The 14,704-nt window shown below is 30.7% G+C and overlaps 1 protein-coding gene across 1 annotated transcript in view; it reads left to right on the forward strand.

Annotated features, from left to right (window-relative positions):
- The window catches only part of LOC111377195, a 24,532-nt gene that overhangs the window by 3,043 nt on the left and 6,785 nt on the right, over nucleotides 1-14,704 (forward strand). The window contains exon 5 of the mRNA XM_023000258.1: nucleotides 4,420-4,514. Coding sequence (XP_022856026.1) covers nucleotides 4,420-4,514 — 95 coding nt within the window. The remainder of the gene's footprint in view (nucleotides 1-4,419; nucleotides 4,515-14,704) is intronic.

Here is a 14,704-nt window from a genome sequence, read left to right on the forward strand (position 1 = left end):
TATAACCATCATGTAAGTACAAATTACACCTCCTAACTTAAACTACACATTAGTCCCCAGTGTGAAAAATAAAAGTAAAAGGAGATAATGTACCGAGTTTTTCAATGATATGCTAGAGGTGGTGGTGGATACTGTGGACAATGAAGTTGTCCCATGAGCATCATCATTTCATCATGACCCCGACAATGACCCTCTTCCATGGGATGGAGCGTGGTAAGAAGTATTTCTTGTCCCTCTTGTAGTTGTCTCTAACCTTCATGCTATTGTCTTTGCCTCATATAGCTACCTTTCCTCTTCATCTAGCCACTTAATGACATCTTCTTCATTTTACATGGACATCTGGATGTGCCTTAGTGATTGTCCAAAGTTAACACCCCCTTCGACGATCGAGTCATGGTGGTTAAATCAGGACTTGTCTGCCAATAGGTTCTTCTTCAGGAGGGGGCATATCTTCTTCTGCATTCTCTCCTTCTTCCTTTTCCTTTGCTTCTACTACCAGTCTTCCTTGCTTGTGCCTATTTATCTGTGACGTTGACTGTTTCATTATAGTAAGGCGTAAAAGTGGTGTCACCTATTATGATACTTCAAATAGTGTCATAGGTACTCCAACTCTTTTCCACAATGCAGAAATCAAACTAGGCATTGTTAGTTTTGTGCGATCTCTAGGAACCATACGACCATCGCTAATTGTGTTGAAGATGATTTGTCCAAAATTTAAGTCGTATATCATGGCTAGTCTGTACATAAACGTAATCTTTAATATATAAATTGCCGTATTGTTATTGTTAAGATCATGTTGCTTGAGAGAAAATGATGGAAGAAGCGTAGTTCATCATTCATTTCCCCATGATGAACTATGTTCATGGTTGGCCAACCTTTAGGCTTGGCCCTTGAATATACAAATTGTGCAGTAGCATCCTAATCAATGGTCTCTAGTACTTTAGCCCCTTCTTTAATATTATAATACTCTTGTATAACTGTGGTACTGAACGAAATCCATACTCTACATACATATGTTTTAGATAGTGATCCCTTTCTTCCTCCATAACATCTACATTGAAGTTACACATGAATTCCCTTTCGACCTATCTGTAAACCTTATTAGGTTTAGCATATAGTTTGGTCCATCCCTTTTCCATGAAAATGTTCAGTATGCTTATGACTTGGAATTGGTCTAGTAACACTCCCTATGAATAATAGTCCAATTATTGAATATACCTGCACATTGTGCTACTTCCTAAAAAATATATGTTTCATAAGACAGAAGCTTGAATCGAGACACCTCTCTAGTGGTTGAGGACTCCGTAATTCCCTTTTGCTTATTCGCTCTAGAGGTTGTTGTTCTTGGAGGTAATGTAAATGAATTATATCATACAAATGTAAATAAGATGTTAGGCCAAATTATATTTCGTCAACTTGTATAAGGAAAATATGTATTAATGATATATGCAAGGATGAAGTAAATAACGTGAGTCAAGTGAAATTTTAATTATGTGTGAGGATTGGGAAGTGGATAAACTGCCCCAAACTTAATGTGATATAGTAGCACAAAAGTCGTGATGTATAAGGGAAATGCCCGGGTATGCCCGACATTGTCTTGCCCGGGTATGCCCGGTGTATTTGTACATGGTACAGTTTTGATCAATATATTCACATTTACCGATCAAAAAAAAAAAAGTTTCAACTAAAATCCACTTGTTTTCAGTTCTCAAACAAAACCCATAAACTTCTTCTAGTTATACTCATCAAATCCCGTCACATTCTTGAATCTAACATCCTTAAATCCAATTCCAGCAAACTCCAATCCAATGTTTTCCTACAGTCATTTGAAAAATAAGTTTTTTTCAAAATAGTAGAAAAATATAGGGGTGGCAAATGGGCCGAGTGGCTCGTTGGCTCACCCGCTCGACTCACGAAAACGAAGATCTTGGGCAACTCAAGCTCGTAAAAACACGAGCCCGAGCGCGAGCCGAGACGAGCCGCACGCGGCTCGTTGAAAAACGAGTCCAAATGACTCGTGGCTCATTTGGGAAAGTGACCGTTTCGGCCCCTGAATTTATTTATTTTTATAATTTGTGAATTGTGACCGTTAACGGTCATTAAATTTTTTCAGTAACCGTTTTGGTCCTTTAATTTTTTCTTTTTCTATAAATAGTGGCATTTAGCCACAAGATTTTCTACAAATCACTCTAAACTCTCAATTATCTTTCTCTCAACTTTCTTGTGTTGTGTTGATAGTTGTGCAATTTTTATATACAATTTATACAATATCCAATTCTCATTTCTCAGTTCTCACTATATTTATTGAAATTTCATCCAATTTTCATTTCTCACTACATTTATACAATTATTCTTTTACTAGTTATTACTTATTACAATTAAACAAATGGATCCACGCACATTTGTCTAAAACTTGTTCGGTGTGGGTGGAAACGAATCCCCTATGACACCGCAAAGTCAATTTCAGAATCAATTTGAAGGTCTAAATGACGTACCCCTACCTAAAGATATTCTAGATTTGGATCTTCATCATCATGTAAACGGCAATCCAAATTATCCAATTAATTTGGATGATGATGACATTCCCGAAGCGGAACATATTCAGGAAGAAGAGGCTGAATTAAACATTCCTGATGCGAGGGGAAAGCGAAAGGGGAAAAAACAAGCAAAATGTTGGGATCACTTTAAATTAATTTCAATGGGAAAAATCGTCAATGGAGTTCAAGAATCCAAAGCAGTATGTAAATACGGCCAACAAAGATTGGCATGACAAATAGGAATTGGTACCACCCATCTCAACCGTCATTACAAAGTATGTGCGACCAAACACGGACTTATTACATGCTGTCAAACACAATTGCAATTTGAAAGTCCAGACACCGGTGGTTCTGGTGCACCCTATCCACGTGGATGTATTCGGAGGAGAGAGCTCAAACCAGAATGGTAAAGCTTGTTGCTGGTGCTAAATTGTCTTTGACATTAATTGACAACCAACACTAAGTCTCATATGTGAAAGAATATCTGTAGCCAAGGTATGTTAGGGTAAGTCGAAACATTCTTCATTCCGATACAATACAATATTTTACTTCAACAAAACAACAATTAATTATGGATTTGAAAAAATATGGGGGTGTCATATCTTTAATTTCGAATATATGGGAAGGAATTAATAAAAGAGTATATATAGTTGCAACTACACATTATATAGACTCACTTTGGTGCATGCATAAAAAAATTATTGCTTTTAGAATTATTGAGTTTCCTCACAACGCTAATAATATATTTAATGTTATTATTAGTATTGTTAGAGAATATCATTGCGAAGGTAAAATTCGTTCATTTATTTTCGATAATGCTAGTGTTAATAAAGTAGTTGCCGATAAATTGCATAGGGTACTGCAACCTGATTTTGGTGCGTATTTATTTCATATTCGTTGTGTATGTCATATTTTAAATTTAATTATCTAAAATGGTTTAAAACATATAAACGATGAATTTCAAAATATTAGGAACGTACTAATATATATCACAATCTCCCCAAGTAGAAAACAAGCATTTGAGAATTATTGTGCCGAAATAGGAGTGCAAAATGCTAAAACATTTGTTAACGACGTAGGTCACGGGTGGAACTCTACTTACTTGTTATTAAAGTCATGTGAAAGTTTTGAACATTTAATAACTGACTTTTATAACAATAGACATGTTAGAAGTGATGACGAGGGTATATTGACAAAACGTGATTGGCAAATAGCTTTGAAAGTTAAAAAGATTTTTGATATCTTTTTATGAAGCCACTAAGATTTTATCGGGCATTTACTATCTCATCAGTTGTATGGTGCTTGAACATCTTTATATAATTGCAAGAATATTACAGAAATATAGAAATAACCCTGATTTTAGTGAAATTATAATTGTTATGGAATTAAAATTTAGAAAATATTGGGAAGATTCGCCTATGTTATTTCCTTTAGCATGCGTAATGGACCCCCGATATAATTTATCGGGAACTAAATATATAATTGATCAAATTTCAAACGCCTTAATATTTGATACACCTATCACATATAGAAATTTAAAGTAAACATTATGTGAAATGTATGAATTATATGCTAATCGAATGGATACCAATATTAGTCGAGTACCATCTGCACCTATTCCTTTCGCTGAAATTGAAGAAGAAGATGCGAAAATATTTAATTTATTTCAAGGTATTAATTCGTATAGATGTGATTCATCTGCAATATGTTCATCTACCACCACTTCCATGTCGTCACCATCTGTATCTCATTCTCATCAAATATCTACGGGCTTAAGCCATAATGCATTGCCTGCTGAATTAATTGATTATTTCAACCAGAATGTGTCAACAGATAAAACAATTAAAAAAAGTTGAGACGAAGTAATTGAATTCTGACGAAGGTATGAACGACATTGGCCAGTTATATCTGCAATAGCAAAAGATCTGCTGACACCTCCGATTAGCACTGTTATTTCGGAGTCTGCTTTTAGTGCGGGTAAAAAAGTTTTGAGCGAGGTCAGGAGCCGACTGAAAGAAGATATTTTAGAAGCGTTAATGTACATTAAGGATTGGCAGGTCACTTATTTTCGACTACAAGATAAATATGCCGAAATTGCATGTCGTCAAGTAAGTTATATTTGATTTAATTATATTGATGAAACTTTTCTTTTCTTATCGTTACTTTTAATTTTCTTTAAAAAATTGTACACGCTACAAAAAATTGTTCGTGTACAATTTTTAACTCCGCTTATTGAAAATTTAAGTAGTTGGTCTCAAGTCCGGATAAAGGAAGAGGGTTTATACTTTATCTATTTTAAAAAAAATAAAAAAATAAAGATTCCATTTTTATTTTTTTCTATCAATTTAGTTTAATTTGTGTTAGTACTTTTTACTATTACTACTATATATCTACATTTTAAATTCTTTTCTCGAACAACGCTGTGCGTACCTTTGCATATAATTTTCGAATTAAATCCCTTCTGAAAATTGAAAGGGTAATCGAATGATTGCCCTTTTAATTGTTGGAAGTCTTTCACATCGAAGATTTTATATAATCTTCGAAGTGAAATACTTCTATATAATTTTCAAAGTGAAGACTTCTGACAATTAAAGGGCATTCGATTACCCTTTCAATTTTTAGAAGGGATTTACTTCAAAAATCATATGCAAGGGGACGCGCAGCATTGCTTGGAAAAATAATTTTTAATACTGTGTTTTAAATTTTCTTAAAAATTGTACACGAACAAACAAACAAACAACACAATTTTTAACTCCGTCTACTATAAATTTAAGTAGCTGTCCCAAGTCCGAATAAAGGAGGAGGGTTTAAATTTTTTACCTAATTTTTTATATATAATTCACGATTTAAAAATTAAAATTACTTTTTTATTTTCCAATTTTCTTATTTGTTTCAAAAAAAATGGAAAAACAACGTATGCTCGCGAGCCGAGCACGAGCTCAGCTCATGGCGAGCCCGAGCCGAACTCGTACTTTGCCGGCTCGGCCCATTGACACCCCTAGAAAAATATAAAAAGTTATAAACTTACCTTGAAGATTATGAATTAAGTGGAAGTGGATTCAAAACACTCTTCTTTTGATTAAATCAAATAATTTTCCTTGAAGAATAAGAGATGAAAGAAGATTTATAGTTGTGAAGGGTAGAATAGTAGGGTTTTGTGAGGAGAGAATGAGAATATTTTGGGGAAAAGTGAAGATGATTGCGATTTTGAAAGTCTCATATTTTAATTTTGTCAAATTTTTATTTTTTAGTTTTTGATTTAACCAGTAACAGAAATAAGAAAAGAAAAAGTTAAAACCTGTGGCATGCAGGGATTTCTTGCAACCTTGGGTTTGCAATTTACGAGCCACCTGTAGACCTTTCTTTTTTTTTTTTTTTATATATATATAATTTGAAAAACGTGCATATGCATTCCTAAGTGCTATAAACAACGTTATTACAAAAAAATTAAAAGGTTAGAGTTAAAAATTGCGTTTTGTCTCTTTAGTTCTTGATTTATAGTCTTTTAGCTCAACTTTATGCCACGATCATTTTGGTACGGCGGTATCAAGGGTATCTTTCATTGTATGGAAGTCCTCTACAAAATGCTTGACACATTGTCCATTAACTTTGAAGTTTCCCTTTATTGGGTGATAAATTCAACTGTTCCGTAGAAAATCACTTGAGCTACTGTGAAAGATCTAGACTGTCTTGATTTAACTTTATTGGAAGAAGTTTCAATATGGAGTTGTACAAGAGAACTTGATCCCCAACTCTGAAAACTCGTTGCTTAATGTTCTTTTCATGCCATTGCCTTCTTTATAGATAGCTACACTTTCATAGGTTTCTCTTTTTAATTGTTCCAGTTCATGTAACTGCAATATCCTTGTTTCCCCAGCTTTTTCTAAATCTACATTAAGCTCCTTCAATGCCCAATATGCGTTATGCTAGAATTTCACGGGTAAATAACACACTTTTTCAAATACAAATGGTATGGTGAAATCCCAATCAGTGTCTTGAAAACTGTAGACATGACCATATTGTGTCATCTAACTTTTTAAACCAATCTTTGTGTTGTCCAACTCATTAATTCCATTTGCTTTCTTTAGCACTACTCTTTCGGATAAAAACATGAAGTGTGCAGTTGCAATCAGCTAGAATAATTCCAAAAATTGTTGAATTAGTTTACTAATTATGTACCCATTTGCTAAAGAATCTACCTAAGATTTGCTGATTTGGCCGTTGGTGATTGTATAGTATAGATATACTCTGCTGATTACCTTTGCTCATCCCATGATTTGGATACTTCCTCATTAAATCTTTGAATATATTTCCAACCTTCGTGGTAACTTTCTCCATCACATTGCTAGAATGTTTGGAGTTCATGTTGAGCTTGTGTTACTTTTGTAGGTAGGAAGAATTTATTGAAGAATTTCCTTGCCAAGTCCTCCCAAGTAGTAATACTACTATGATGTAACGTTCCAAGTCTATCACTCTTTTATTATTATTTTTTTTTAAAGAAAACATAGGCTTGAAATGTCATCAAACATCTCCTCTATCTTATTTAAGAATTTAACAAAAATAAGAATTTACAACTTTGCACTATGTATTCTTACCCCAAATGATATCAAAAATTCTGAAATATTCCTTTGAGACTGAAATATTCCTTTGAGACTGTAGCCCGAGAAATAAAATGAAATTAGACTATTATTTTGTGACGATCTAGCATCATGAGCCTAGCCCATTTAAGAAACGAGCTATGGAAGCTCCACCCATTTAAGATTATGAAAGCTCAAACCATAAGTCAATTAAAAGCCCCACAATTTAAGAGATTAAGTTTAAGTAAATTTCATCACAAAGATTTAATGAATAATTGGGTTACCTCAATGGTCATCTACGTGATATTTCATATAGGCAACCCAAGTCCGAATCACCATGTAAATGTTTTTATAAAACTTTTTATATGAATTTTTTTTTATGGTTTAAAAACTCTTCAAATTCTTAGTTGAATATCAAATTAACAAATTTAATGATAATACAACTCTCCCATTTAGTTTTTCATTAGAAATGAAGGTTACAAAAAGAGAAATGTCACTTTTTCACTACACCCCCCTCTTAAATCCGAATTTACTCTTATTTTCTTTCAAAAAAATATATTTCACATCAAGTTAAGTTTAAGAGAATAACAAGGGTGAGAAGAGGAAAGGTTTTCTATACATTTTGTTCTTTTATATCTAAGAAAATTTAAAGTAAGTAGAGATGCAAGTATTTATTTCGTTTTTAAATTATGATTTTTTCATAAATATTTGAACGAAATGGTATTTTCGGGTACGGTGCTTCAGTATTACAACAGTTTAAACGATTATTTTCCAGCCCTATGTGCTATGATAATGTTATAGTAATTGAATTTTGCCGGAAATCCATCTATATGCGACGGTATGAATCTATAATTCGAAATTTCTAATTTAATAAAGAAATGCACCGATGATATCTATTAAGTTTCAAACTCATGAATTAATTCATTTTCTAAAGATTGAATGGATTTCCTTGAGGCATGGATGAGGGTAGATGGATATACAACATGCTATGGAGAAATCGGTGATTTAATATCTTTAATTTGATTATGAAATGTTTACGTTTTCTTTAAATTAGATTTCTGTGGTTGTTGTGTGTGGATCTATTATACGAATATTTTTTAAGAAAAATTTTTGTTTTAAAGTATATATGTGTTATAGAAATTTATTTACTAATCACTGTTGACCAAAAATAAAAAAATAAAAACAATGTTAGTGATTTAAAGTTTGCTATTTCTTTAAAATTCGGTTTCTTCCTTGACTTTAAAATTCGTAACTCATTCGTTACTTGAAATTTTAGACAGAATCAGTGGTGCTGGATAGCCTCATAGGTTTACTACTGAACATACTTGGAATCATGTCAATCCAATGTCGATAGAATTTTATTTAACACTTAAAGTAAACTACATTGGGTAATGTTGCTGTTTTTTAGCTTCTGCCCTTGGTTTCAAAATTTCCTCACTCACTCATTACTTGAGATTTTTGGATGAATCCAATTGGGTTTGATAGTCTCAAGGGTTAGCTACTGAACATAGTTGAAATCATGTCGATTTGATGTGTGTAAAATTTTATATGACACTTAAAGTATGTTGCGCTAGGTTACTTCCCAACCCCAGTCGCTGCGGGACTTTGAAAAATATTTTAATACCCTATATGCTACCATCGGAAGCCAATTTCCGAATATGTCATATTATAAGGAGTTTTCTAGTTTACATTTAAATTTCACAAAGTTTTGAGGTCGATAGCTATGCAAACGAATTTATTTTGTCAATTTCCATTTGAGATATATATATATAGAATTGAATTCTTAAATTAAATATTTATACTTTCCGCTAAAAGTATAGTAAATTATTAAGTTTACGGCTAAAGTACAATTAATTTTATGACATTTCAATTCATGCAGGTCGGGGCGTTATAGAGACAATAAATAAAAATGGACAAAACTGTAAGAAAATGAGAATTTAACTTGTGAAATTTTGATTGTGGCTAGTGGCTAAAAAATCAATTGGTCAATTAATATAATTTTTATTTCCAATCAATCACGTTAGTTTGGTCGTGGAATTCAATAATAATAATAATAATAATAATAATAATAATAATAATAATAATAATAATAATAAATTGTTTATTATATAATTTAATGAATGAATATGTACCGTTTCAAATTCTTAGGAATTGTATCGTGAAGTTTTCTTTCATTTATTTGTATATTTTTTATAATAAAATATAGGTTTTAGAATATTTTCTTTCTATCAAAATAACTTGAATATGATTATTCCAGAATTATTTTTTCTCGAGCCAATTTATATTATTCAACCTGAGCTACAAAATGAGTATAATATCGATATATTTTTTTATTAACTTTTAAAATACTTAAATATTCAACCCAAATAACTTACGATAAAATTCTAACAATAACAAAATAAATCATTTATGCAAATAAGTAAGTCGCATGTATCACTTTAACTTTTGGATTTTAGTGCGACGATGGGACTCGACATGACTATTTTATTTGCTAAATTACCAAAATTAAATTTAGCCCGTATGGAATTAAGATTTAAAATTTGGGATGTTACATCGTAGCCCTTAAATAATTTGTCCTCGAAATTACATTTTTTTTTTATGCAAACCAATAAGACTTCAAAATAAATTATCATTCTTTATCATTCCACTAATGCATACACAAAAATCACATTTGCACATAACGATATTTGTACATAATGAAGGAAACTTTCACTCTTTTTCTTTTTTCAACACATTCATAAAGCATGATCTATATTAAATCATCTAGATGTTGGGACTAAAATTTTGCGCATAATTCACTTAACGAAATTCATATTATACATGATGATGGAAAAAATATAAAATTATTTATTTTTCTCATTTAGACGACTAAGTCTTCAAAAATAAATTATGATTCAAAGAAAAATAATTTATGCGCATAAATCACATTCATAAAATTTTACATTCGCAGAGACATTTAACTTTTATTAACCATGCAATTTAGGGAGTGTTTGAGTCACATTATTTTGGTAATAATGCATTCTTGAATAGTATATTGATGGGGAATGTGTGATTAAAAAATAAAGAAAAGTTTTTGATCTGCGTATAATATTATTTTATTGAAGAACATGTGATTGAAATGATGTCAAATCACTGTTTAAAAATATATTTTTTTGAAATAATGTGGCTCAAACAGCCCTTAGTCTCTTTTCGAAAATATTAATTTAAACATTATTTAGAAATTAAATATTTTAATGGTTTATTTTAATGTGGCTCAAACAGCCCTTAGTCTCTTTTCGAAAATATTAATTTAAACATTATTTAGAAATTAAATATTTTAATGGTTTATTCAAAGTAACTTCAATAAATTCCCAAATGGCATAATTGTAACAATTTAACAGAATTAGAAGTAAAATATCATTTTTTTTAAATCTACAGAAAAGTAGACCCATGCTCTGATACAAAAGTGTAACGCTCCAAAAGTATCGCTCTTTTATTTTATTTTGTATTTTTTTTTAAAAAAAATAGACTTGAAATGTTACTAAACATCTCCTTTATCTGATTTAAGCAAAAGTTTCTCTCTCCCTTTTTTTTTATTTGATCAATAAATTTATAAAGATAATCTAACAATTTAATTAAAAAATTTCATATGGGTCTACATATTAGACTACAACAAATTTTAAAAACAAAACTTTAAATTTAATATAAAATGTCCAAAATTCGAACACAAAAAATAAGAAAATGGCGTGCACATAATTAAAGATAGGATGTCCTAACAATAAAAAATTTGACGATAATCCTTTCTAAAATCTTTACTTGCCGAATCCATAAACACTATTCGATCAATCTGCCACACGTCCTCGGGACCCATTCTAATCTGAAAAGTTATAGTAAGAGTGAGTATTTTGAAAAAATACTCAGTAATAAAATGTGTGCATATTCTTATTAATATGATATAAATATAAAATGACATGGCATACCAATATTTCTTAGATTTAGAGCAAACTGGTTGTGACATCCAATAGCTCAAGGAATTTCATAAAAAAGTCCTATATCCTGTAGGATTTTTACATATTTGACCAAATGGTCCATCCCGTAAGAGTTGACATATTTGACTTAACGGTCCATTCCAAAGAATTTAACATAAAACTCGACCCGAATGTCTTTTAGTGTTTCATACCAAAATTTATATAAATATTAAGAAATAAGAATTTATTACTTTTCACTATGTATTCTTACCTCAAATGATATCAAAAATTCTAAAATATTCCTTTGAGACAATAAATAAAAATGAATAAAATGTTTGTAAGAAAACGAGAACCCAACTTGTGAAATTTTGATTATGGCTAGTAGGTAAAATAAAACCTTTTTTTTTTCTTTTTTTCTTTTTTCAACGAGTGTATGTGTTAGTGTTTGAAAATAATATGTATGGTAAAGCAATAAAATTATATATATATATATATAAACACACACACACTGTCTACTTGTATGCCTATAAATAATGTAAAACGTCTATCAATTTCAAAACGTATGAAAAGTTAAATCTGAAAATCAATTGGTCAATTAATATAATTTTTATTTCCACTCAATCATGTCAGTTTGGTTGTGGAATTCAAAATTAATAATAATTATTTATTTATTATATAATTTAATGAATGAATATGTACCGTTTCAAATTCCTAGGAAATTGTATCGTGAAGTTTTCTTTCACTTATTTATATATTTTTTATAATAAAATATAGGTTTTAGAATAGTTTCTTTCTATCAAAATAACTCGAATATGATTAGTTTAAAATTATTTCTTCTTGAGTCAATTTATGTTATTCAACACGAGCTACAAAATGAGTATAATATCTATATATTTTTATTAACTTTAAAAATAGTTAAATATTCGACCCAAATAACTCACGATAAAATTCTAAAAATACACGTAAACAAAATTAATCATTTATGCAAATGAGTGAGTCGAGTGTATCACTTCAACTTTTGGATTTTAATGTGACGATAGGACTCAGCATGGACTATTTTATTTGCTAACTTACCAACATTAAATTTAGCCCATATGAAATTAAGATTTAAAATTCGGGATCACTCAAAAGCTACATCTCTCAATGTATATGAAAATAACTACATCTTGATTACATGTTCATTAACCCCTATAAGTTGAAAGGTTTGGCAATTCTGTAGAAATCTTAACAAGTGTGTGTTAGGGATTCGTAAGTTAACTCATAAAACTCGAGGATGTTGCTATTCAAATTTATCCAAATAGCACTTATCTGAAAATTATTCTCCCCAAAATCTAGATATACAATACTGGAGCACTCGAATGCAGCTATAGGAGGTAAGAACATTGACATTGAAAAGCCTCCTTCATCTTTCTCAACTCGTTCACCCTATTGAATTTTGGTTCCGCTATCCTAGTGGCTCCTTTGTGCAATTGGCAATCTCAAAATATTTTGCTCTTCTTTCATTTGATGTTCCTATTTTGGTTTGTGTTCCTTAAGTCTTAGCCTAAAAGTAAGTTCTATTTCTGGATCAAAAGATTCCAAAATGTCGCCTTAATAATAGAGCACATAACGAACACCTTTTATTTGTAAGAAAGAAAAATAACTGATCAAGTAAAAGTAAAACATAAAATAATTTAAAATTAAATGTAAATAGTCCAGGCAATGGCAACGGTGCAAAAAAACTTGTTACCTTTTTCCAATTGCAAGTGTACGGTATTGAAAAAGGTATAGAATGGACATTTGAATCTGGATAATCATTCCAACAGAAAATATTATTTGTTCCTAGTTTATAATTTATACTTCTATTTGGCGAAAAAAATTTTAGTTTGATTGTTAATCTAAATTATACTAACTTAACGTAATGTAGACAGAAATTGAATTAGGTTTTTGAATATGAAGTAGATATTAGGGTTCACAATTTCAATATCAATCACCTTTAATTCCCTAATCAAGAATCTTATCTAAATGTTGTGTTTAGTCAAATTCTTTTAACATGTTCAATTTACCTCTCTCGAGTTCAAATTGATTCTACTTAACTAAATCAATTCCATATCTCTATGTGAATCTAGATATACATTGGCTAAAAGCATTAACTCTCTGGAATTCATATAACAACCGTATTAACTAGAAAAGGCATATCTACGCTTTTATACTAATTCACGGATTGTACTACATGGTCTAAACCTATGACTCACGTCTCTACACGTTTATAAATTCACAAGATTGTTGAATTATTGGAAGAAATTGAAATCATTCAATGCCATAAATAAAATAAACACAAATGAAATTGAGAACTCGAATCGTGGAAATTGAATTCAAGGGTTTCAGTAAGTTACGTTGTTCTCACTACCAAAAAGTTTGGCTACGTATATTGAACGGATAAAAATAAAGAATTATTGTTGAATAATCGCCGAGTTTTGAATGAATATGTAAGAAAGCGGACAAACTTGCACCAAAATCCTCTTCTTGTCCAAATCAAAACTTCAAATCCTAATCTTGAAAACTTGATATCTTACTCTCTTTTTTATGTGTTTTAATTCTCAAGTTGTGGAACCATTTCTTCCTCTCATTAAAGTCTTTATATAATATTATACGTTTTAGAAGAGTTCCCTTTTAAAACAAGCTCAAAATAATAATAATAATAATAATAATAATAAAAGTGCCAAAAACTGATCGGGCCGCGAGTTGCAAGCCCGCTGGCCACTTGTGGCACACAGGACATAGCAGTCGTTGCAGGTCGACCACGGGTTCCACCTAGGGTCCACTTTTCTTATTTGCAAATTGGCTCTCCAATTTTCAAAACTTCCATTTTGGTATCCAAACTTTTTAATTATTAATTTTTTGTCCTTAATCTTTTGAATTCATCCAGTTGCTCAAAAACTTCTTTCAATTGATCTATTTCAATCCTGGATGATCTTCAAGTGTCTAAATTAATCTCCAATCAAGCCAAAATCACCACACTCAACCTTGATATTTTCCTACAAATCACATAATTGGGTAGCAATTCGCTCTATCATAATTTATCAAAATTAAAGCCATAAATAAACATAGAAAACATACTTATAAATCCAATTTCCTAAGCTTGACAATATTTGTACTACTAGTAGGGTCGATCAAAACTCTGACAAATAATTGACTCTATTCATTTGACTTTTCATAAGACCATCAATCTTTGGACACTACTATGTCTCAATTTAAGCAACGTATGACATAATATTTTGTATCATATAAAAGGAGATCATTAAAGGAAATTTGATAGGCTTATCTCAAAAATATGAAACAAATTTTGATGACAACAAACACCCTTTAATTGAAAATGAAATTGCTTGCGTGAATCCATATCTACGGATTCCATTCAGAAATTGAAATTTTCATTGTTGACAATATCCATAAAATAATTGTCATGTTTGAAGTTTCTTCAATCAAGACGTTATTCTAACTGTTTAATTGTTTTTTTAAAATATCGTGCAAATGAGTTTTCTTTATCTGGAGCGATGTGCAAATTAGTCCAACATTTTGGGTAAAGTAAGAAATTATGATCCAACTACACATCATCATCTTACTAATTTATGTCTCTATATATAGACAACCACTTGTTTTTACT

This window comes from Olea europaea, unplaced genomic scaffold (genome assembly GCF_002742605.1).
Source record: "Olea europaea var. sylvestris unplaced genomic scaffold, O_europaea_v1 scaffold1619, whole genome shotgun sequence".
Lineage (NCBI taxonomy): Eukaryota > Viridiplantae > Streptophyta > Magnoliopsida > Lamiales > Oleaceae > Olea > Olea europaea.